This window comes from Marmota flaviventris, chromosome 6 (assembly GCF_047511675.1).
Source record: "Marmota flaviventris isolate mMarFla1 chromosome 6, mMarFla1.hap1, whole genome shotgun sequence".
In the NCBI taxonomy this organism is placed as follows: Eukaryota; Metazoa; Chordata; class Mammalia; order Rodentia; family Sciuridae; genus Marmota; species Marmota flaviventris.
In genome coordinates, this window is record NC_092503.1 from 117,200,161 (window position 1) to 117,224,281 (window position 24,121).

The 24,121-nt window shown below is 46.6% G+C and overlaps 1 protein-coding gene across 2 annotated transcripts in view; it reads right to left on the bottom strand.

Annotated features, from left to right (window-relative positions):
• Positions 1-2,338: 2,338 nt before the first annotated feature.
• Brpf3 (bromodomain and PHD finger containing 3) overlaps positions 2,339-24,121 on the bottom strand; it is a 34,258-nt gene continuing 12,475 nt past the window's right edge. Inside the window, exons 5-13 of one of the 2 annotated variants that reach the window (XM_027943682.2) lie at positions 23,352-23,480; positions 22,733-23,045; positions 21,748-22,053; positions 19,726-20,232; positions 16,787-16,880; positions 13,006-13,103; positions 10,195-10,292; positions 6,461-6,615; positions 2,339-4,678 (exon numbers count right to left, since the gene is read on the bottom strand). In XM_027943682.2, the coding sequence (XP_027799483.1) occupies positions 4,495-4,678; positions 6,461-6,615; positions 10,195-10,292; positions 13,006-13,103; positions 16,787-16,880; positions 19,726-20,232; positions 21,748-22,053; positions 22,733-23,045; positions 23,352-23,480 (1,884 nt within the window). In that variant the 3' untranslated portion in view covers positions 2,339-4,494. Of the gene's footprint in view, positions 4,679-6,460; positions 6,616-10,194; positions 10,293-13,005; positions 13,104-16,786; positions 16,881-19,725; positions 20,233-21,747; positions 22,054-22,732; positions 23,046-23,351; positions 23,481-24,121 lie in introns of those variants that run through there. The other variant, XM_071613453.1, reaches the window with a different exon arrangement.

Sequence of the window (24,121 nt, forward strand, 5' to 3'; positions counted from 1 at the left end):
ATGGTTTTTTGGCAAATGCTTTTAGTGATATTTTAATTTTTTGATTTTTTTCCGTACCAGGGATTGAACCCAGGGAGTTTTACCACTGAGCTACATTCCCCAGCCCTTTTTATTTTTTGAGACAGGGTGCTCAGGGTCTCGCTAAGTTGCTGAGGCTGGCCTTGAACTTGCAGTCCTCCTGCCCCAGCAGCCCAAGTCGCTGGGGTTACAGGTGTAGGTGTGCACCATCACGCCGGGCTTCATGGTGTTTTTAAACTTCTTAGGAAAATGGGATTCTCTGTTCCAAGTCAGACCTCCCCTGCTGCATGCTCCAAGGTTTAAACACCGTGTTAGACTTGAGTCCATGAAGTCCAGTCACACCATGAACAGAACTTACTAAGGACATGTTTGTTCCCCTGGAAGGCTCTGAGGGGTGGGTCTGCGGAGTAGGTGGTGCTGGGTTCTGGGCTCTGCTACGGCACCGCCTTTTCTTGCCTTGTGATGCTGAGCACACCTGGCCGTCTTCCCCCCATCCCCACCTGTGGGATGATCCCTAGGGCTTGCCAATTCTCCACAGGGACCCCTGGGGACCAGGGCCCTCTGAGGGTGCTGTCTCCATCCTCTCCCTGCCTTCTATACACACATGGGACTTTTCCTCAAGTCTTTTGTCACCTCCTCTTTCCTTGGCCGTTCTGCTAACTGCCCACCTCCTCGTCATCTATTCCTTTTCTTGAACTCCAGGTCCAACTCCCACTTGCATACTAGAGGTTTTTCTCAGAAGCTCCATAGGCAACAAAATGCACCCTCCAACTTCCCAGGCTCCCTGATCCCCACAGTTAACCAGCAACCCTGTCTCAAACACCTGTTTCTTTTCCTTTCTGATCATCTCTTCCCTGTTCAAGTCCTTAGTGGATGCTGCCACTTTCTGTGTACTGATGCCTTGCCCTGGGGGTCCTCCACTACACCAGTCTCAGAGAGGCTCAGAGATGTTGACTGTCATGCTTGAGGTCACACAGCCAGTGAGTGACAGGGTTTTTAAGCCTGATGCACTGCCTCACCACCTTATTGGCTTCCAGTCAAAAGGGGTTTTAGTCAGTCACTAGTCAGTATATGCACAATTCCTTCCTTAGCCGGGACAAGTTGCTTCATCTATCTTTAGGTGTGCCTATTAAATCCCACCCACTTGGCCATTTTTCCTTATTTCTAAAATATTTTATAGGCTTCATAATTTCATTACACTATTTCATAATTCAAAATTCAATTCATAAATAAGGACTTTTTGACAATTTTTCAAGGCTTGAATTGCTTATTTCTTCTGAAAGTTTTCATTATTCTCCAACCAAAAAAGTCTCCCAAACTTCTCCAGGCTTCTGGGACTCTGGTACTGGCCTCGTTCAGAGATTTCTGTGATGTCTTATCATCAGGTTGTGAGAACCTTGAGACCCAGGCTCTTTGCAACACAAGGATCATCAGCACAAAGGAGGAACCTCTTTAGTGTTAAGCTGAACTGACTTTCACACATTAGTAACCTCAATATCAAGAATGTCACAGGCCTGGGTAGAAGATAGTCAGGAGACCCATGTCCTCTGCCACACTAGACAGGCACAGGAGCTGGGCAGGCCCAGAGAGGTGGTGGGATGGGAAAAGCTATTTGAGGCCCAACAACCAAGCAGTTTGTTCCTGGGAATCCTCCTGCTGCTTCCGTTCTTCTCAATGCCCTTTCCAGAAAGGCTGAGGCCACAACCACCAAGAATGGGGAGCATGGAATACAAGAGGCCACTGCAACCTTGAAATGCCATGGAGCCCACAGGGCGCTCTGGCCAGATCCTCCTCCCAGGACTCTGCCACCATTCCTTAGCTCGTGGACCTTGGTCAAGCCTTTCACTCCTGCTGGCCTTGTTCCTTGTTTCTGTGAATTGGGGGCAAGGCAGGTTCAAGGATCCCTTCCAAATCTAAGAAGAGCTGGGCTCTGCCTGGTCAGCTGCCCATCTATAGAACAGACCAGCAATAATGGCAAAAGGAGAGAGCATCTTAAAACTCTTGAGGTGCTGTGGGTGTCCGGATGGCCACTCCTCCCACTGAAGAGGAGCAGAGCTCCTACAGGAACATGGCCACAGAGAATCTGAGGTATAGGAAGGTGGGCTGGCCCTTCCGTGGCTCCCAGGTGGCACTATCTGGGAGGGAAACAAGGTCAGCACCCATCTTCATGCCTACCCAAAGGTTCAAGAGACAGAGCTTTCTCCAGCCAGGGGCCTGCAACAGCCAGACAACCCCCATTCTTAAGGGCTCTGGCCTTCTGAGGAGCAACTGAGTAGGTCTTAGGAAGAGGGGCCCCCACTGACCACATCAAACACAGCAATTGCTGCCCATTAGAACATTTATTTCTCAGAGAGAAAATAAGTTTCCGACAGTCATATTATAGTAGGTAAAATTAACTTTTGTATTCTTTACAGGCATAGATTTTCTCTGTTTATTACCTCTCTTATACCATCTGTTATAAACAATTCTAGAAAGCAAATAAAGTCACTTTCTACAATAAATAGAGCATCATGTGCTTCACAGCAGACGCGACAGAGACACACAGGCCCCATGCCACAGCAGGATCTGAGCCGTTTCGCGTTCTAAAAGAGCATTTTTAAAAATGAGACTCAGAGAGAGACTGAAGGATTCAGAGGTTGAAAAATAGACTAAGAAAAGAAAGTGCTAGGGGAAGAGAAGAGAGAGACAGACATGGAGTGGGGAAGTGGGGAGAGAGCTCCAAGATCTTACAACACAGGTTTAGACAAAGGTCACAGAGTCCACAGTTGACCAACTACCCGGGGAGAGGGGACGCGTAGGCTCCTTTAAATAAACCACACTGTGTGGCCACACAATGGAGGACTCCAGTAACGGACAGTATAGGCCTGAATAATTTAGAACAGTATTTTACAATTATATACACCATGTCCTTCCCTAGCCATATGCTGAATTGTTTTTTGTTTTTTTGTTTTTATTGTACAAAATCCAAAATCCCATCCTTTATGTTATTGAGTTTAGTTGGTTCCCTTTTAAACTCTGGCTCATGTCCCAAATGTATAAGAAGTCAGTGTGTGGTTGGCTGTATTTTTAAAAAGTTGAGTGTGTACAAATGGCAGTGATCTCCCCAGTGACTTTGTTTTGTCCAAAACTCCCCTATGAAAAATTTAAAACAATTAAAAAGAACGTCAAGTTAAAAATCAACATGGCGGTCAGTGGCCTGCAAGCTGGCCTGCGACTTTGGTGCTTAAGAGGAGGAAAAAAGAAATGTCCAGAGAACAAACATAGAAGCCTCTGAAAGCTGCGTTGGTTTGTCAGTCAGCATTCCCCATTCACAGTTTTGTATTGTTTTTTCCCTTCCATTTTTTGGGAAGGTGGTGGAGAGGAGGTTAAAGAGAAAGAGGGAAGGAGACAGGGGATGAAATTCAAGGGCTATGTTCCCTGGTTTGGGAGGAGGGAGCAGCAGAGCCATGGGGCAGAACCATGGGGCAGAGTGCAGGCAGGGGGATGTGCGAGGGCAGCGCCATGCTGTCCACGGTGGTGGAGAGCTTTAAGGCTGCAGTTACAGAACAAAAAAGCCCATGAGAGGGGAGGAGGGAGAGGGCACACCCAGCTGATGGGCACCGCTCCATCCCAACTGCCCATGGCATCTCAGGGGACAGATGGATACTCTCACAATCAGCCTGGTCTGCTGATAGGGGCCCACTCCAGCCTGGGCCCATGACACAGCAAGACAGGGAGAGGGCAAGAGGGCCACTTCATCCTGGGGTATGCTCAGATGGCCAGGCTCAGCCCTATTAGCAGCAGCAGAGGTCAGTGGGATGGGGTTCTCACGGGTGGGCTGGCCCCTGCCTGGACCCTGAGGGGCCTGGCAGAGACATCCACCCAGCATAGCAGCCGGCCAGGAAGGGAATGAGACTTTAAAGAAAAAGACAAGTTTGGTGATGTTTCTGTCAGTTTGGCACAAGAGAGAAAGGAAGGAAAGGAACAGGGAAAGAGGGTGAAGACAAGATAGGTTGAGAATGGGTTGGCGAGGGGGAGAAGGGGAGCTCGGTGGGATTCCCCAAGGGACCCTGGCGCATCCACAGCATCTCTGGGATCAGTGTCAGAACCTCGCCTGCCCTGAGGTGTAGTTAGCTGGGAAGGGGCTGGAGGAGCCAGGCAGCCCCTTGAGAAGGAGCCTAGCACCTCTCGCCTTCTGGGCCAGGTCCATCTCCTTGTTGGGCCCAAGCCCCACAGCTGTTTCTACTTCTAAGTGGTTCTTCAGTGGAATAGCCCTGATGGACCTCAGGTGGGAGTTTTTGGCACACAGCAGGCCCTCCAGGGAAACCATGTTATTGGTCAAAACTGAGGCCTTGCCCTAAGTGAGGACACAGTCCAATCCCTGGCCTGCCATGAGTGGGAACTGCCGGCCATACATCTGGCTGGGCAGAAGAGGCTTCTCTGTGCCCCATGGGACGGAGGCAGGCAGGGCAGCCAGAAGCAAACCCAGCCTCATCCTTACAGGTAGCTGGAGGTGACGAAGGAGTGGGGTCCCCGGACTCGGCTCAGGTGGATCATTGCACGGTCATAGGCCACCTGCACTGACTTGCGGATGCTGGTCTTGCGGCCTTCCAGCATCTTGAGCTTGTCCACAGTATCTTCTACACCCAAGGGAAGAACTTTGTCCCTTGGAAGCCACTGCCTGAAATACAAGCACAGTTAAAAAGCTGGACTGTAATGGGTCCAGGGGCTCCTCTGGGCCCACTTGCCCAGAACAGGCAAGGCTGGAGAGAGGTTACAGGGCAGAGTAGGTTAGATTGGTACAAATTCATGCAAGAGCCACCAAGAACCAGGTGGGACAGGGCAGCAAGTATGCAGGGGTGGGGAGGAGGGCATAGGATCTGTTTGGCAGCCAGGTCCTTCCCTGGGCCCTCACTCTGCTCTGAGGGTTGTCAGGGCCCTAGAGCCATTAGAGGCCCGTCTGCTGTCCCAGAGGGCAGGCTGAGTGACCCTGGAGGACTTTGATCCTCACATGCTTTGGGGAATTAGGGAGTTATGGCTAGGAAATGGAGCTGTGGTTAGGAAGTAGAGGCAATGCCAGGAATTTATGGACCTCCTTGGTGTCTACATTGTGTTTATGTGTATGTGTGTGTGTGTGTGAGTGTGTGTTATCCCCCTACCCCCATCCCCACTTCCCTAGTTGGATCTAATGTGTGGCTGAGAGCACAGCCTTCAGATCTTGGTTTCTATGTCAGTTCTGGTCAAGGTGTCTTTTATTTTTTGGTACTAGGGATTGAACCCAGGGCACTTAACCACTGAGCCACATCCCCAGTTCTTTTTTTGTGTGTGTGGGGGGGCAGGTACCAAGGTTTGAACTCAGAGGCACTCAACCACTGAGCCACACCCCCAGAACTATTTTGTATTTTATTTAGAGATAGATCTCACTGAGTTTGCTTAGTGCTTAGCTTTTGCTAAGGCTGGTTTTGAACTTACGATTCTCCTGACTCAGCCTCCTAAGCCATGGGATTACAGGTGTGTGCCACTGCGCTCAGCATTCCCAGTCTTTTTTATATCTTATTTAGAGACAGGGTCTCGCCAAGTTGCTTAGGGCATCACTAAGTTGCCGAAACTGGCTTTGAACTTGCAATCTTCCTGCCTCAGCCCCCGGAGTCACTGGTATTACAGGTGTGAGACAACATGCCCAGCAGGGGTATTGTCTGAGTCTCAGCCTCCTCATATAAAAAAATGAATTGTGAGGGGACTGGGATTTAAATGAGAATAAACGAGATCATGTTTGTAAAGCAATTAGCATAAGAACATGCAGTAAGCACTCAATAAACAGCAGCTATTGCTATCATTATTTTTACCAACCAGTTCCACCTCCTTGTTTTACAAAAGCAGAGGTGACAACACTCTCCTGCTAGTGTTAAGAAGAACCTTAAGGTGTTCATAAACCATGGCAAGTGATTCCCTTGTGGAGGGTTCACATCACCCAGATGTTCTCCAGGATGGAGATGCGTGTTCCCACAGCTGCAGGGAGTGCTGGCAGCCGACAGGCTCTCAGCTGAGTCTCTCTCTCCAGGAACCATCCATCAAGGGAGCTGCCTGGCCCAAGGTCATGCCCTCTCCAGGGACAGCTGGCATTCAGGGACAAATTGGCATGAAGGTACAAAGACACAGTGCCAATTCCCAACAGCCCTCCCAAGCTCCTCAGAGGATGAGCTGAGGCCTCCATTTCAAGGTTTTTGCACTTTGACTTCTTCCTCTGCCCAGTGCTGTGCCCCTCACCCCACAGCTCTCTCTATAGCCTGCCTCCTAATGCAAAGCTTCACCTCGGAGTGCTTCCCAGAGAGTCCCATCTGTGACCCCCTCAGTTACTACTAATACTAGTAGCCAGTTATCATTAACACAGCAATACAGGACAGCTGCTGGTAGGTAACGCCTCTCCCTTCACCTGATGGCCCCAAGTGGTGCCATCACTCACCAGGTGCGCTTGTTGTCAAAGAAGAGGACAAGGAAGAGCTTCTCTCCAGCCTCTGCCTGTTTCTGCTCTCCCAGCTTCAGCACGTCCAGCGGGGGGACAGGGATGGGGACACCATTGTGCAGGAGACCCTCCCGGGGCATCTTGGGATCGATGATCTGGAGGCAGAAAAGAAAATGGGCACTCAGTGGGGAAGGATAGGTTGAACAGGAACCCCTGGTGCAGGACCAGTTGCCAAAACACCCTATACCTAAGCCATGCAAGGGCTCAGCTCTGCCCACAACTGAGGAATGGAGAGGCCGGTGTCATCCATGACCTGCAACACTTCAAAACAGAAACCATGACTCTGTCTAATCCTCCAGCTCTGCCCAATCAATCCTGATGACAGAACTTGTTTTATGGACTATCAGGCCTTGGAGTTGAAACATGAAATGGGAAGTTCATGCAGGGATGGTACTGAATGGGGTATCTTTGATGTCCTGACCAGGTAGGTAAACCCCTTCTTCCCAATGTCCTTTACAAGGTAAGAGTAGAGGTCATTTCCCCCCTCAATTTCCCTTTAGAACCTTTGCAATTCACCTCGAATGCTTAAGGGAATTGCCTAGCACCATGGCTACCAAAAAGGCTCAGTATTAGCAAGTAGGACATCCTTTCAGTTCTATGGAAAAGAACCTGGTCACCCAACATCTTTTTTTTTTTTTTTTTGCGGTGCTGGGGATTGAACCCAGGGTGTTATGCATGCAAGGCAAGCACTCTACCAACTGAGCTCTATCCCTAGCCCATCCAATACCTTCTTGCCCAACTATAACCCATCCTGAGGTAAGGGTCAGATACACATCACACTTCCACGATAAAATCAGAAGAGGTTCAGTGTACAGGTAGAAGACTGAGCTTGGAGGGTCAGTGGAGAAGGGAGAATGAGATTGTTGGAAACAAGGACCACTGGAGGAACTAATCTTTGAGGCAGAAGCACCAGAGGTGCAGGGGCTGGGCCTGCCTCGTTCGGGGTTTGTTTCCAGCACCTAGCACCCCCGGCCTAACTCAGAGCAGGTGCACAGCAAAATGCCCGGCAGCGTCAATAAAACAATAATTTTCTAGGCCTATGGAGCACTCTCAAAGTTTCTAAAGCTTCTAATTATTTACACATCATCTCATTTCAATCTCTTGCTGATGCTGGGAGGTCTGAAAAGTGTTACCTGACAGACAAAAAGACCAAGCAAGTAGATGTAGTTGGCTGAAGCCATGGCTGGGACGACAACCAGATACCTGGACAAGGCCTGGGCCTCTGCTGCCAGCAGCCTCCTGCACAGCCCGTTTCCAGAGGAGTGAGCTGATGGTCTCTGCGCACAAAGGCCAGAGAGACTTGGAAACTTATTGAGGAAGCAGTCTTCTCTAGAGACAGAGTAATCTTAATTCCTATACCATGTCCCAGGGGCCTCTTCTTCATAATAAATTGCTCTCATTATTTACCTTTGGGTGTCTGCCAACTTCCCCACATCCCTTTCAAGATAAGCAGCTGAAAGCAGGTGCTCTGTTTAAGAGTTTACTCCAAGGAAGAACCACCTCTACCCCACCCGCCAGCTGTGTAATTTGGTCAAAAGTCTACCTCCCCGCATGAGTCCCTTCTGGAACTGAAGCTAAGGGTCCTAATAAGAACAACTATACAAGCCCTTCTAAGCTTCCTCAATTACCAAAGGAGGCAGTGGGGCTACTATGGCATGCTGGTTCCTGAGAATAGATTGTGAAAAACTTTTTGAGGGCAAAAGCAAAGTAGGTAAGCCTGCCATCTGAGAATAGCTTTTATGTCCCAAAATAATAAATAATGGTCCATTCACTCAATGAATGCTATACAGATGTAAAACAAGATGGAAACAAAGCTTGTGATAAAATTTAACATTATACAATAAAGTGTACCTTCTCTATTATCACAACTACAATAAGTAAACAACAAATAAAAGTATATAAAATATTTAAGAGCAACATGTTAGAATGGTGGGGTTTATGTTGCTTTTTTTCTGTTTTCCCAAAACTTCTACATTTTAGCACACTAAAAAAAAACAAAAACAAAAACACATTTGTATAAAAGACAAGGAATTAAAATAAGATTAAAGTACAATATAATATGCAAATATGTACTGAAATGTGCACAGGAAAAAGACTGGGAAAGCATGCACCAAAATAAAAACACAGGTTGTGTTCAGGTGGTGGCTGAATTTCTTTTTAAACGACTAGTTTGGGACTAGGTCTTTTGCATGTGAGGCTTAAAACAAAAAACCACCAAACCTGCACAGCCTAAATAAATCATTTGCTTAATGACTTAAGCTGGGAGTGGGGGGGGGGGTCCTACAGTCTCACAGCTGGCAGGGCCCTAGCCTTGTGAAATCGGCAGCCCCTGGTCCAATGTGTACAGCTGCGGGACACAGGGTGGATCTTCCCAGCTGCCACTACTAGGAGAGAATGAGGTAGGTAAGGCGGGTTCCCATTATGGCTGCAGCAAACTGTATAACCTCTTTGAGATACAGTCTCCTTATCTGTCCAAACAGGATTGTGTTCCTGCCCTCTTTATCTTAAGATGCTGTTGTTAGGCTCCAAAGAAGCACAGATAGTAAAGGGCTTGGGGAAGCAAAAGCCCAGAGATGTGTGCATATGAGAGACGAGCAGGTGGCTCCCATCCTGGCTACAGAGCACTCAGGAAGTTTTTGAAAAAATTATCCATGCCTCAGTCTGGGTTTAAGAGAGTCTAATTTGGCGGTTGTAAGGTGGAGTTGACTCAGTGTATGTGCTGTTTTAAAATCCTTCCCACCCCCAAATGATTCTGACACGGCCCAAAGGTTTAGGATCAGTGGTATCTTCCAGAACCAGGTGGACTTTTCCTCCCCAACTGAGAAAGAGCTCTAAGAAATAAGACTAAAGGCGGTAAAAATGGAATTCTTAGCTACTGTACTATGGAAGAAATGGAAATTTTAGCTACTGTTGGTGGAAATATAAACTGGAACTCATTTTCAGGCAACTTGGGAACTTGTACAAGAATTGTACAGACTTTGCCCCAGGAAGGCATTCCTCAGAATTCATTGTAAAGAAATAACAAGGATACACAGAAAAGTAAAGATACAGTGATCTCTATTGCCAACTGTTTATCATGGTGAAAAATTCAAACAATCTAAATGTCCAACCAGGGACTGATTAAAATATGGTACATGAAAACAACTGAAGATGATGCAGTCATTAAAAGTGATGCTGATGAAGAATGTTTAATGGCATAAGAGCTGCATATTCATAGTATGCTTTTTAAGTGAAAGGGAGGTTAAAAACAGTATGCTTTCATATATATGCATATTTATGCATTTAAAAAAAGGCTGAGTGAGGTATACACCAATTTATCCCTGAATACAGGACTGTGGATGATTTTGAACTCAATGGCTCAGAACAAGGGCTTTGGCATCACACATTTTGATCCCTGGACTCAAATTCCAACACATATGCATAAGTAAATAAATAAATGCTATCAAAACTCTAAGAACCCTAATTTCTGTCTGCCTATGCTTAACCTATTTCATATGCTCCCAGCTGCAAGTCTTACTGGCCTGCCCCATCCAGGCAGGGGTAAAACTCCGCTCCCCTCTACAGTTAAAGGCACCCTGACTCCCACCACACTCTGCTGGCTTGACCCACTCAGATAAGCCCCCAAGGCAAGGCAACAGGTGGAGGTAGGTGGGTGGTGTCTGGGGCAGACTCACCAAGGCAGGGTAGGAGGGGTAGCCTCGGCACTTGGCCCACACCAGCTCCAGGGGCTCCAGGTCTCCGCGGTCTTCAAAGGGCATCAGGAGGCTTCTGCCTGGGGGTGGGGGAGGGGAGGAGACAGCGCCCGAAGGGGACTTGGAATGGTGCCCCAAAGCCCTGCCTGTGGCCTCCACTTGTCTGGGGCAGCCCAGAAATGAGTCAGCAACATCCCCTCCACCCTTCCTTTACCCTGCCCTTTCCTTAGGAGAAATTCTTAGTGGATCAGGGGTCGGCAAACTAGTTCTACAAACTGCCAAACAGTAAATATCTTAGGTACTTAAGGGCTACATGGTCTCTGTCCCAAGTATTCAACTCTCAGTTGTCCAATGAAAGCTACCACAGATGATCTGTGAGTGAATAAGTGTGGCTGTGTACCAATTTTTGTTCTGGACACTGAGATTTGAATTTCAAGTAATTTTCACATTATAAAATATTCTTCTTTTGATTTTCTTCTTAATAATTTAAAAATGTAAAAACCATTCATAGCTCACAAGCCATATAAAAACAGGCAGAAGACTATAGTTTACCGACCTCTGAACTTGAACCCTAGGATGGTTTTCCCAGGGAAACCTGCTTCATCCCCAGGGTCTCAGGGAGAAGGGCAATACCCCAGCTTGGGCAGAAAGAGCCACATATCACTCTCTGGCCCCGCTAAGTAGGGAGTCCTCATGATGGAAGCTTTGAGGGAAAAAGTATCTGGGAAGGACATTGCAGTAAAACCACTTGCAAAGTGAGTTCTTTTCTGACCAGGCCACACTGGGTCATCCAGGTCACCTGGCTGTACAGCACTCAGCAGAGCCAAGTAGGTCTGCAGGTATTTCACATCTGTTTTTATCAGACTTTTCTCTGGGTGTCTGGCCCTAGGCAGGCACCCTATCTCCTCAGCTTACTTCATTCTACACTCAGGCCCCACCTAGCACACATGCTCAGGTGCTTCACAAATGCTTCCAAACACCAGAGAAAGCTCTTTCTCTCCCCATATTTACAAACTGGGAACAAGGAGGCGATTGCACTCAACAAAGGAAAAAGGTCCAAAGCTCAACGTGGCTAATTATATTTCTAAGGAAATACTACACTCTCATTTACGGTTTAAAAAAAAAAAATGTACCCAAATAATGAGATACTGTTTTGACTCTACTGAATCAACAGTAATAACAATGAAAAGATAAAAGACACTAGGTGAAGAGGCAGTGTGAGCGGGAACTGGTGCAGTGATACACTGCTGATACAACTGCAATTCTTTTAGAATGTAATTTGGGGTTATGTCTCAGGAGCCATTAAAAAAGTATATGAACCATCTGCTCCTTGGCTACTTATTCTAAGAAAAATAACTTTAAAGATGAATAAAAGGATTCTGAACAAAAATGTTCACTACATTATATAATGTATGTTAAAAGTTGGAGATGTCTAACAATAGACCAGTTCATTATAATGCATTGATTATATTCAATACATTTTACAATAAGAGATATATAAAGATTATGTGTCAACATGAAAGAAGTATGAGATAATAGTAAAAAAATAACAGAAGACAAAAGTGTATATGTTTTGGATTAGCACTTTGTTAAAAACATGCCTAAAATAAACAGAAGGCAACACAGAGAAATGAAGATAATAGTGTTAAGATTATAGAAGTATGAGAGGTCAATTTCCTTTGGCATCATTTTAAGTATGTGGGTTGTAAAAATAAGAATAAAATGTCACCACCAGAAGCACAAAGTGTGCCAGTTCACTCTTGGTTTTGATATTCGATGCTACACAAATTCATCTAGACATGACCCTGCCTTCTGGGTGTTGACAGTCACAGAAAGTAATGAAACACGCGGGCATGCATTCATCAACACACATACCAGAAACTGATGCTAAGGGAAAAGGAAAGGGGCAGAGAAGTGCTGCAGAGACTGCATGGGGATGGACAAGGGTGAGCTCAGAGAACAGCCTGCTCTACCTGCTGCATCTGAGCCCCAGCCCAAGTTTCTCCTCTTGGCCAGGCCCTGCCCTTTAGTCCACTGATCCAAAGAGTAAGACCCATAAAACAACAGAGTTTTGTGAGATTCAGTGACACACTCTATCACTGATTAATGAGCATAGACAGGCAATATCCATCCAAATTACAAATGCATATTTCCTTCAATCCAACAATTTACTTCTATAGATATATCGCCCTGGATATAAAATGGTCTATACACACATAAGGATACTCGATGCAATACTGATTATAACAAATAAGTGAAAACAATCTACACTTCTACCTTTAGATGGCTAAGCAAATGAAGGCGCTCCATGTATTGGGAACAAGGCAACCAATACAAAGCACAGAGAGATCTCCAAGCTATACTATTAGATGAAAAAGAGAAATGGTTTAGAGGAATATGTATACACTAGCTTCTTTGTTCATTCAAATAGACACACAAGTTTTGGCTTGTACATACATGGATTACCTCTGGAAAGACACAAAAGAAAATGCTAACAGATGTTCCAGGGAGGGGAGCACTGGCTGTCATTATATACCCTTTGGCACCTTCTCTCTCTTCTTTGGTACCATGGCATGGCATGCATTATATATATAAATTTAAGATGAAAAAAATGTTTAAAAGCACGAATGGCCTACAAGTGAGGGACATTTCCTTGGCCAGTGTCTGAGAGTTTGGGGAGCTCCAGGACTGGCCGCCTGATTCTGTGCCCCAGTGGTGAAGCTGCCTAAAGAGCTGGCTGCTCAGAAGACCTGCCCCCCCACCCACCAGCACTGCCTCGACACCACTCCTCACCTGAACCACTGTAGTCGGTGTCTCCGTTCACACCTTCCAGGAAGGGCACTCGAGACAGGGCTGGCTTCCCACGACTGCGTTTGGGGGGCGTTAGACCACTGCATACAGAGTAAGGAGAGGGGTGAAACGAGCAGTTTAGATGACTAACACACCCACTTCTGCTCTCCTATCTCTGACACAGTGGAGCTGCAGAAGCCCACAGGGAGGAAATTCACAGACAGCTTCGCTAAAGCCCACACTGGACCACAGCACTCTTCTGACCTCAAAGTTCCCACCAGGTTTTCGGGAACCACTGCTTCTATGTAGAAGGATTGAACACAAACAGAGAGAGCCCTGTCCAGGGATTTTGGACTTCATCCAGAGGACAGGTCACCCTAGTCTCTTGTCAATCCTTCCACAGTCTCAGCAGCTTTGCCATGAGGGAGGGCCACTTCATATCTGCCCAGAATCCCTTGCTGTGTGGTTCACATGCTGCTTCTTTAGAAATCAGTTTATTTTAGAAGTACAAAAATTTGCCTCTTTTCCAAATTTTCTATAATGGACACATCTTACTTCTAGAATTAGAAAAGACATTTTTAAATGGAAAAAAAAAATCTACTTCTTACTTCCAAATGGTTTATGTGTGAAGTTTTTCTTGGATAGAGAGAATTTTTTTTTTAAACTAAAAAGTAGATTGACTTTTTTTTTTCAAACATGGCTTGTGCAAAGAGGTAAAATATATATCTATATTAGACAAAGACTAGAAGGTAATAAGCAAAACTAAGAATAGCAATACCAGAACAATAGTATAACGGAGGCCACCCAGGAGTCAGTATTTTAAATAGCTCCCCATGCAATTCTAATGCACAACCAAGCTGAGAGCCTCTAGCAAGAATGATGTGGCAAGGGCTCTTTTTCACCCAAACTTTAAAAAATATTACTGCTATATATTTTTTCCAATAAAACAATACTTAAAAGACAGGTCAACAATCTGCAGAAAAGTATATGTATTTAGGAAATCCTGGTGGGAAGAGCAGCAGCCAGGGGTAGAAATGGTTAGAGAGCAGAGAGCTGTTTTACTGAGTCAGAACTCTCATGATCTTATACTTTTTATACAATCCTCCTTTGGTACTAGGGATTGAACCAGGGGCACTTTGCCGCAGACCTACATCTCCAGCCCTTTTAACTTTATTTTGAGACGGGCTCGCTAAACTGCTAAGACTGGTCTCCAACTTGCAATCCACCTGCCTCAGCCTCCCATAGTAACAAGGTTTTGCTTAGCCAAAACCCATGAGGGCTAAAATCCTTTAGTAAACAGTAGTTACGCTGGAAGGTTTTTCTTCCTAGTCAAATTAGTATCTTTTTTTTTTTTTTTTTTTTTGGTGGGGGGAACCCAGTTCACATTAAGGATTCAGTTCTTACTCACCCTACAAAAATCTATCCATGGGCTTAGAGACTTTAAGGTCTTATACAAATGTTAAGTGCTAATAATTTTATTAGGAAAACCCCTCAAAGTTCATATCCTGAGTCTGGAAAGGCATCTTCAAATATGACAGGAGAGAGCACAGCAAAGAGGTTAAAATATTAAACTTGGAGCCAGGTTCTCTCTGTTCAAAACCCAGCTCTTCTCCTCATTAGTTGTGCAACCTCAAGTGAGTTATTTAACTTCTCTGAGGTTTGTGTTCCCTGTGTGATGTTATGGGGATTTAATGGTTTAATACACACAAACCACTCATTATAGCACATACCATGAAATGAATAAACAGCAGCTGTAGTTATGTGAAGGGCTGTAAATTTCAATGTCTTATTTAAAAAAGTATTCCAAACTACTAATGTTACACTATGGAATGATGAGCTCTGAGAAGGATGAGCTCAATATAATAGGACGCAATACTAACATGAGGCCTTGGGTTTCTGATTCCTAGAAACTGCAATGGCCTGCAATGCAGCCCTCTGTTAAGGGACCTTCTGGAAGATAAGTCCATGAGAACAGATACCTCATCTGTGTCTAGAACAGGGTCTGGCATACAGTAGGTGTTCAATTATCAATAGGTGAATGAGTGATCTATACAAAGAGGACACAGCCCCAACCTGCTAAGAAAACCACCAGAGAAAATCATCCCAGGGGTGGGTGGGGAAGAGGGAGTCTAGGATGGGCTAGTGACCCATTCTTTCAAGGTTACATATAGTTCTGGGATGATGTGATTCCAGTCTAATAAGATCTTTTCTGTACTTACTACCATAATGGAGGGAAAAGAAAAAAGAACTGCAGTTGGAGCCCCTCAATCTCCTATTTTAAGCCCGGAAATTCCACTGATAATCACTGAGTTAAAGAGGAAATGCCTTCCAAGAGCACTGTTCCTATATCAAGTCGGTGCCCCAAAGCAATTAGTGACATTGGTCTGGAGTTCCTCCTAGACCAGCAGGGTGAGCTGAGCCTGGCTTGCTTCTCATGACTCATAGCTGGGAAGAATGCCTTCACAAAAGGAGACCAGCACACCTTCCACCTTTAGTCAAGGGCTAGAAGGGAAGGTTGGATGACCTTGCTCCTATTCCAACCTCAATGAACTAGGTTTCCAGGCACCTTAACTTTGAAGGAAGCCAGGAACTCCAACCTGGGCCCAGATTAGAAGCACCTTCTAAGATTCTGAACTCTGTTTCTGGTATTTCTCCTGGTATTTTATCTACTTCCCTTATCCATCTGGAGACTGCAACAAAGAGGGAGACAACTAGGGCAGTTTTGAGGCACTGTGGGAAGAAAAATCTCAAAGGAACCAAAGTGGGAGACCAGTCTAGCACCAAAGGGTAAGTAGAGGTCCGGATGGTCCTCCCTGGAGCCCAGCAGCCAGGGTAGAGAAGGTACCTACCAAACCATACACAAACCCTGCCTTGGAAGCACTGAAAACAAAGACATGTAGTCTATTGGTACTGCCCTGGGACCTTTCCTCCCCAACTCTGAAACTCAGCAGCTGTGGTAAGACCAAGCCATCAGCTTTTAGGACTAGTCATTTTCTTTCTTTCTTTCTTTTTTAAATGGACACAATACCTTTATTGTATTTATTTTTATAAACAACCCAGTGCCTTACACGTGCTAGGTAAGCTCTACCACTGAGCCACAACCCCAGCCCCAGAACTAGTCATTTTCTTTAGTGGCACCGAGGTTCTCTCAGTTTCTAAGAGTTTCACTGTTTCTGGGTTTTGCAGAACACAGAACACAGAGCAGAGGTTCAATAAACTCAGACCTCTGAAGAAACTTTTAAGGTTCTGGTCCCTTCAGGTTAAAGAATGACAAAAGAGACCCATCCCTTCCCAGCTCAAGGATGACAGAGGAGCTGGGGCTTTTATTTGAATAAAAAGCAATTTCAAATTTCCTATTTGCTCATTCCTTATTCCATACAGCACCTCTGAAGAGGTAGTTGCTATGAAACCCCAAGAGGCCTGGGGCAAAACTAAGTCTATAACAAGTTGGGTTGCCTGAGTGTGTGTGCAGGGGTCTGGCTTAAACATTAGCTTCATTGGGCAATAGGAGATTCTGCTGTCCCCATCCTCTAGAGTCCAACTTCAGTCCCACAGACCACACAAAGCATCAGAACCACACTCTTCTCTTAGAGCACATGGTAGAGTCAAGGATCACCCTATTTCTTAGGAGCATCCCCGCTCCGCCCCACCAAGTTAAAGACTAGAAGCCTCAGAAAGTAGTAGGGGTTAGAATCAAGATAAGAAGTTCAAACCACTACTGAATGGAGAATAAAGGGAGAGGTGGTGGAGCTGCTGACAAAGTTTTGGGGACAAGTGTCCTTACCTGCAAGCTTCAAATGCCAGTCCACCACTGAGACCCAAACTACATTCCGAGTCAGACCCGCTTTCAGTGTGTTTTCCAAAGCCATTGGTCACGCCTGCCAAGGACACACAGAGTGAGCCTGTGAGCACAGAAACTCCCAGCCCCTGACACATGCCACAGCATGAGGCAGCCACCTCGGTAGGGGTCAGTGAGGAGGGTGGAGAGGATGGCTGCCCTTCACTGTGGAAATGGATCTTGGGTGGTAGAGAGAACCTCACAGAAATAAAGGTTTAGGGAGAACACTCTTGGCTTGGGCAATAAGCTGACACTGCATTTTCCTTCCCCTTTAAGGAAAACAGCACACAGTTGACTTCTGCTATGTATCTGAATGACAATCCGAATGACAATTCGGATACAAAGGAAAATACTAAGACTTTCCCACCCTGGCAGGCTCACCCTGGATCTGCTTCTAGTTTCAAACCTCAATTACCAGGGAGTCTCCTCTGTTTCTTGAGGAGCCCACCCGCCTTGCCTCTTTAGATAAACATTCACACCCTGCACATCACACAGCTGGCAACAGCTTGCTTCATTCTGTGGACATGATGTCAGGGGGGGCTGAGGCAGGATAAGAGCTCCATGCCAACGGCCCCTGAGATATCTAGCAGAGATATCAGGATTAAAAATGGGAGACTTTCCAGGAGATCTACAGCAGCCCAGATATTGCCAAGACAGGGAGTCAGAACTCGGGGTTCTAGACTGGGCTCTGAAATATTGGGTCCCTTTTCCTTGTTAAGCCTTGGCCTTTCCTTTCGTGAAGATAATGCCTTCTTACTTGTAGAAGATGCTACTCAGCAAGATATAGGGGTCTGTTTATTGCAAGGAGCCTTCAGAAGCAGATGAGGATTGACTGGTCATCTCAGGGGCATGATCTTGCTGTGAAGGCTTCCACTCTGTCTATCCAATTTCTAACCACATTCCGGAGTCCTGCAACTGACAGCTGGATCCAGATAGGCAAGGAGGTGAGCCAGGCACCTGATTTGGAAGGTGTAATAGACACCTTGGCCAGAAAACTGTGAGGCAAGTCACATCTGTAAGAGCAGGTGTCTGAGCCAAGATGTCTGTACCCTGACCTGATCTTGCCTCTAACATTAGGACCTCAATTTAAATCACCGAATCCAGCTGTGCCTCAGGTGCCTCACTTGTAAAGGATCAATACCTGTTGTTATGAAATTCAACTAAGGTTGTACATAAGTATTCCTGGGTGTCAGGCCACCCGGAATCATGGGACTGAAATGTATTTTCTCAGTATCTCCAGGCAGGGGCCTCATCAGATTGGATGGTGCCAATGTCCAGACCTAGTTCCCAAGAGCAAGAGATTTCATTTTTAGTGTACAATGTTCTCAGTGCCATTTGGCGGAGCCAGAAAGAGCAAAAAGATGACAATAACTGCTCTCAACTACTGAGTATATTAAGTGCTTTACACAGCCTATTTCCAATTCTGAGAGTCTTCCAAGATAAGTATCCTAGCTCCATATCAGAAAGAAGGAAACAGTTCAGAGAGGTTAGTTTTCCCAGGTTACACATCTGTAAGAAGCTGGAATGTGAACTCAGGTACACCTGACTCTGCTCTTGCCCCTACATACCAACGTTCTTCCCCAACACAGGGAAACTTAGGACAGATAGGAATAAAAAGTAATGTTGGAAACAAAACGTTAGGTTGGAAGGGAGAAAAGCAAGTGCTTGTTACACATTTCAAAGCTATCACATAAAAGAACATGAGAGCGACACAGGAACAAAAGACAAGAGCAGCCCCTCCCTGCCAGCAAGCTAGCCTTCACTATCCAAGACTAAACTACTTTGCCCAGCATTCCTGACCCTCCACGTCTAGGCCCACCTTACTCAAGTAGGCTCCCCCTAACTGTCCCTTAGAGACTGTCTTTCTCCTTATTTCCACACACCAGGGCCTAAGCCCTTCACCCCCATGTATTCGTTTCCACCCTACCCTCACCCCTTAGGGCCAGCTCAGACACCACCAGACTGGGAAGCCTTCCTAACTCTTTCACCTCCGATTACAACAGCTCTGGCAGTGCCACCTGTCACCCTACACTTAACCACATACTGTTGGGTTCTGTGATTTCTCTGAACCTTGGGATACTACTTTGTTTCCCTACTGAACTGTAAATTCTTCCAGAGCTGGGACTGAGTGAATCAGCTTATTATCCCCACAGGGACCAGTTCATTCTGGACACGTAATAAGAACTTCTCAGTGATCTAACCTCACAGCCTACCTCTGGGCCTCATCTCCTCCACCAACCTCTGCTGCAGCCACACTGGTTCCCTTGCTGTTCCTCAGACATGCAAGCATGTTCCCACCTCCAGGGCCAGTGCAGCTGCTAGTCTCTCTTTTGGGAATATTTCTCCTCTGGATACACAAACAGCTCTTGCCTCAACTCCTTCAAATCTTTACTCAAATGTCACTTCATCAGAAGATCTCTCTGGCCATCCTTTAAAATACCACTCGCATTCCCTATTCCCCTTCCCTGCTGGATTTTTCTTCAAAATTTCTAATACAGGATACCTCATTTTCTTTTGGTTGATTTCCCTTATAAAAGAGGAGATTTTTATCTGTTTTGTTCACTGATTTTTTTCCCCCAGTCCCTAAGATAGTGCCTGATATAAATATCTGATGAACAAACTAAAATGAAGATAAAAACTACATTAGCATATACAAGCCTGCATCCCCTCAGGGCCAAGAAAAGCTCAGACATAACTTGGCCTTCTGAAATGCCACTCAAAGCCTGTTTCCCTGGGTCGCTACTCATGTTGGTCCCACTGTGAGCTATAGAGCCCTCCATGCTACTAATAGCATGCAGAGGCCTTAGAGAGATAGCCAACTAGGGAAGGTGCTGGCTGGCAAGGCAAAGCAGAAAAGCAGCGAGAGAAGTCTCAGGCAGGGTCACCTGTCTCTTCCTCCTGCTGCGGGGACCTCTCCCCTTCGCTTTCACTACAGCTCCTGCTCCTTGGCCGCTTCCGGGAATGGTGCTCCTCTTCAATGCTGGCTGGAGAGTCAGGAGAGCCCGCCATACCATGGTCCTCGCCATTCTCTGGAGCCCGGTCTGGGCTCCTCTGTAACTTAGCCCCATTCTTGGCCTTCTTGAAGAGGACTGATGTGCGGCGACCCACGCCACTTAGAGAGGCACCAGTAGGGGTGTCAGGAGCCATGACAGACAGTCTGTTGATGCCATTGTCACTGAGCAAGTGATGCAAGGGCTCACTCCCTAGCTGTAGAGATGATTTTTCCAAGAGCTCATCTTCTTCCACCTTTTTGGGCTTTGGGAATCGGCTTGGAGGTTTACTATCATTGATGGGTTTCAGAGTAGGGGGATCTGGGGGAGATTCTTGCTCAGACAAGGAAGGTGCAGGCCCAGTAGGCTCCAGGGTTGGTGGGGGAGGCAGTTTGGAGTCATCTGTTAGAGAAAAAGGGAACCTGCTTGAACATTTTAGAATGAGTCTGACCCTACAAGCCAGATACTGACACTGAAAACCAGGAACCAAAGGTATGGGGCTGGCAAATGTAGAAAGTTTCTTAAAAATTCCAATGCTCAGGTCCCACCCCAGAGCAACTAAACCCAAATCTCTAAAAAATGGGGTTTTTTTTTTTTTTTTTTAAAGCTTAACATGTGAGTCTAAGAAGTGAGGGTTACAAACTGTTACTCTACACCTGAGAAAGCCACCTGCATAGTCAATATTTAGGTTAAGTCCCAGCTTGGCAGATCAGAGGTCTAAAATTCAAGTGTTTTCTGTCTGTCACTGATTTCCTTTCATATCACCCAAGTTAGATCAAGTAGAGCAGGCGGCAAGAATGAGTTTATGGATGTGGAAAATGAGAGCAAGTAAATCAAATCAGTGCTTCCCAAACATGTCTACTCACTTACCACATTGCATCTTTTAAAAATTGAGAGTTTCAAGTCACAGCCCAGACTTCCCTATCTGAACCTCTAGAAAGTGAGGCTGGGAATTTGTTTTTGTCTTTTAAACCCTAGTAGATGCTGTGGCATCTGGTCTATGGGGCATGACACTGCCCTGCCAGAGTCCAGAATGGGATTCAATGGCACGCACATGCCACACAGGGAGTTGGTAAGAGTCACATTGAACATTGAACCCTCTAATGCCAAATGTGACCTTTCAGCCATCTTCCCATTCTCTGCCAACTTAAAATAAAATGGACCACTCCCTCCAATTTGGGCTCCTATTTATTGGAGATAAGTCCCAGTCTTTTGGACAGTGTGGGTAAAAGGCCCTCCCAAGCCCTAGGCTCAGATCCCAGGGCAGGTGTGAGAGAGACAATTCTATCCCCAGCAAAGGGGAAGGATTGGGAGCAACTTAGCTTATAAAGCTCCCGAGTTTCTGAGAATCACTTCCCCAGCTACCTTTTATAGCCAGATGCCTCTGCTTGGGAGGGGCCTGCAGACCTGACTCAAGAGCCCAAGACATATGTAGGGTCATTCCTGCTCTGCTATCTCCTCATACCCTCCTAACCTGCTTGAAGACTCTCTCTTCATGGTGGAAGAATCTAGACTGATATTTAGCTGAAATGCACAATATGGTCATGTCAAGTGCAAAATATTGTGATATTTCTCAATTTAGGTTAGTCAATAGCTACTGCTCCAACACCTGAAACTCCTAACTAAACCTCCCCCAAATCAAGCAACTAACCATCCACATCCAGGGCCCCCAGGAGCCCAATCCAAAACAAAAGACTACATCTACTATGACAGATAAATTTTGGTCTCTACAGGTTATTATATTTTGAATATCATCCCCTGAACATGATATGGAAGGGTGATTCCTCCATGGGCTTCTGCTTGCTCAGAGGGTCAGACCTGACCTGAAATTTCCAAAAAATTTCAGCTTAGATTATGCCCATCCCATCCCTCCCACCCAACACACCAGCACCATGCCTGCCTGTGACACACTCTCACCTCTGTCCCCATCGTCTTCTGGCTCCTCTTGCAGGGCCTGCTCCAACACAGCTGTATCCCCCGGGGGCCCTGCTGACAGCTCCCCATTGGACATTGTCTTGTTCAGTGATGGCAGCTGTGGTGGTGGTGGTGGTTGTGCCAGCTTCTGCCGAAGGGCATTGATCTCCCGGCGCAGCAGGCGGACACGGCGGGTGCGGGCCCCACTGGACCGCATGGCACTCACTAGATCCAGTTTCTCCAGCAGCTCCTTCAGCTGCACCTCTGGAGACAAATGGGCCCGGTTCTCCGGGACGAGGATGTTGTCCACTGCCAGGGAGAAGAAAGGACAGAAGGGGCTGAAGGACCTGCCCAGCCCAGGACAAGGGAAAGGGGCTGAATCCCTCAGATGTGAAATGCTCTCCTGGAATGCCTGGGCCAGTGGCTTCCAGCAACATCACTGCCCAAAGACAGCCACGGGGATAAAGTCAGAATGTCGGAAATATCTGCAGGATACAGTCCCAACATGGGCTCTGTAGAGCAGGCACGAGGCAGCTTGGCAATGCCCTGGCCTGAGTGACTGTTTGCTATTGCCATCAAGCAGCAGAGAGCAGGGGCAGGTGGAGTTGGAGGCTCAGCGGCAACGCTGTCTTTCTGGTCCTCCACCTGCACTGAATGATCCCCCCACACAGCAGCACTGTGCTGCCCTGTCCCATGCTCCAGTGCCACACAGAGGTGATCCAGGAGAGGAAGACTCCTGTGAAGCTTCTCAAACAGACAGCAACACCTGATTTCCCTTTTCCACCACTCAAAAGGTATTCAGTGCACTGGTTAAACTTGACCCTGGGAACTGTTCTATCCACAAGCAGGACAGAACATGTACCTACCCCCAACTTTGCTTCTGGAGCCTACACTAGAGCCCCAAGGCCCACACTGACCCCTGGCTCTCTGGGCTCTGTCCCTGTGTTTTTCCTGGTGCCTTCCCCCCTCACCCATCCAGGCTTCTCACCATCTTCCCAGGAGAAGCGGTAAAAGTCTTCCAATTTGGGTGATTCAGGCAGATGGGTGCCCCTCTCGGGGTCATAGCCGATGTTCTCTGCCTGCCGACGGGCATGCCGCAGAATGGCCCCTCCCAGGTCCCGCAGGCGGACAGCTGCTCGGTGGAAAATTGTGTCTTTAGCATTATACTTCATGCAGTTGGTAACTATAAGGTTAAAGTCCTCCTCAAACTCCTCCAAGGTGCGGTACAGGTGGGACTCCAGCTTCCGCCTCATAGTAGAAAAATCCATTGGCTTGGATATGAATTCCAGGTAATCTGGAACCTAAACATATAAAACCTGTACAATTACAACAACCATTTACTAGCCAAACAGGCACACCCTTCACCGGCACTCTTTGCCTCCCCAGTTTCTGATTTGGGCATACCAGGGGTTCATTCAGAGCCTTGGAGGCCTGGTCCACCCTGACTTAATGCTGACCCTCACCATAGGCAAGTTTATTGGCTTTGCCAGATCACACCACTCAGAGTAACATAAACCCTTCAGCACAGTGCTATCCACCCAGCCCCCAGCCTAGTTACACCCTATTTCCAGGAAGGGTTTGCTGCTTGGGATGTGACAGGAACTTGCCTCACTCAGGTTGACAGGTTCGGCAAAGATGTGTGCAGGATCCTTTTCCTGCAGCAAGTCCAGTGTGGTCCTCAGCAGCACATTGAATGGCATCAGCTCCAACTCCATGGCAGCTTGCTGGACCTTGACCTGTGTGGAAGGTGAGAAGCAATCAGAACATCCCCTGCAAAAATGCAGTGAAACTTTTTTTTGACAACTTAACTTTCATCAATGATCTACAACAAATTTTCACAGAAGATTAAGCTGACCAGTGTATGAGGAGCTATCACCCTATCTTCAGCCTAGGAATAATGACACGACCAGTGGTATGGTATGAAGGTGTCTCTCAAAAGTTCTCGTTGGAACCTTAATTTCCAGTGCAGGAGTTCTGGGGACATGGGACCTGACTGGAAGTGATTTATATATTACAGGATTCACCCTCATGAATGGACTGAGACTGCTCTCATGAGAGTTCTCACAGGAGTGGGTTAGTTTCTGAGAGTGGCTTTGTCATGGAGGTGAATTTTCCCACCTGTGCTCTCACCCCTTTACTTTTCCACCAAGAGATAATGCAGCACGACAGCCCTCACCAGTCCACCCTTGAACTTCCCAGCTTCCAAAATCATGAGCTAGATAATGTATGTGATACACACACACACACACACACACACACACACACACACACACACCATACATATGTATTTATTTATGTATTTGGTACCAGGGATTGAACTCAGAGGTACTTTATCCTCTGAATTATATCCCCAACTCTTTATTTTGAGACAGAATCT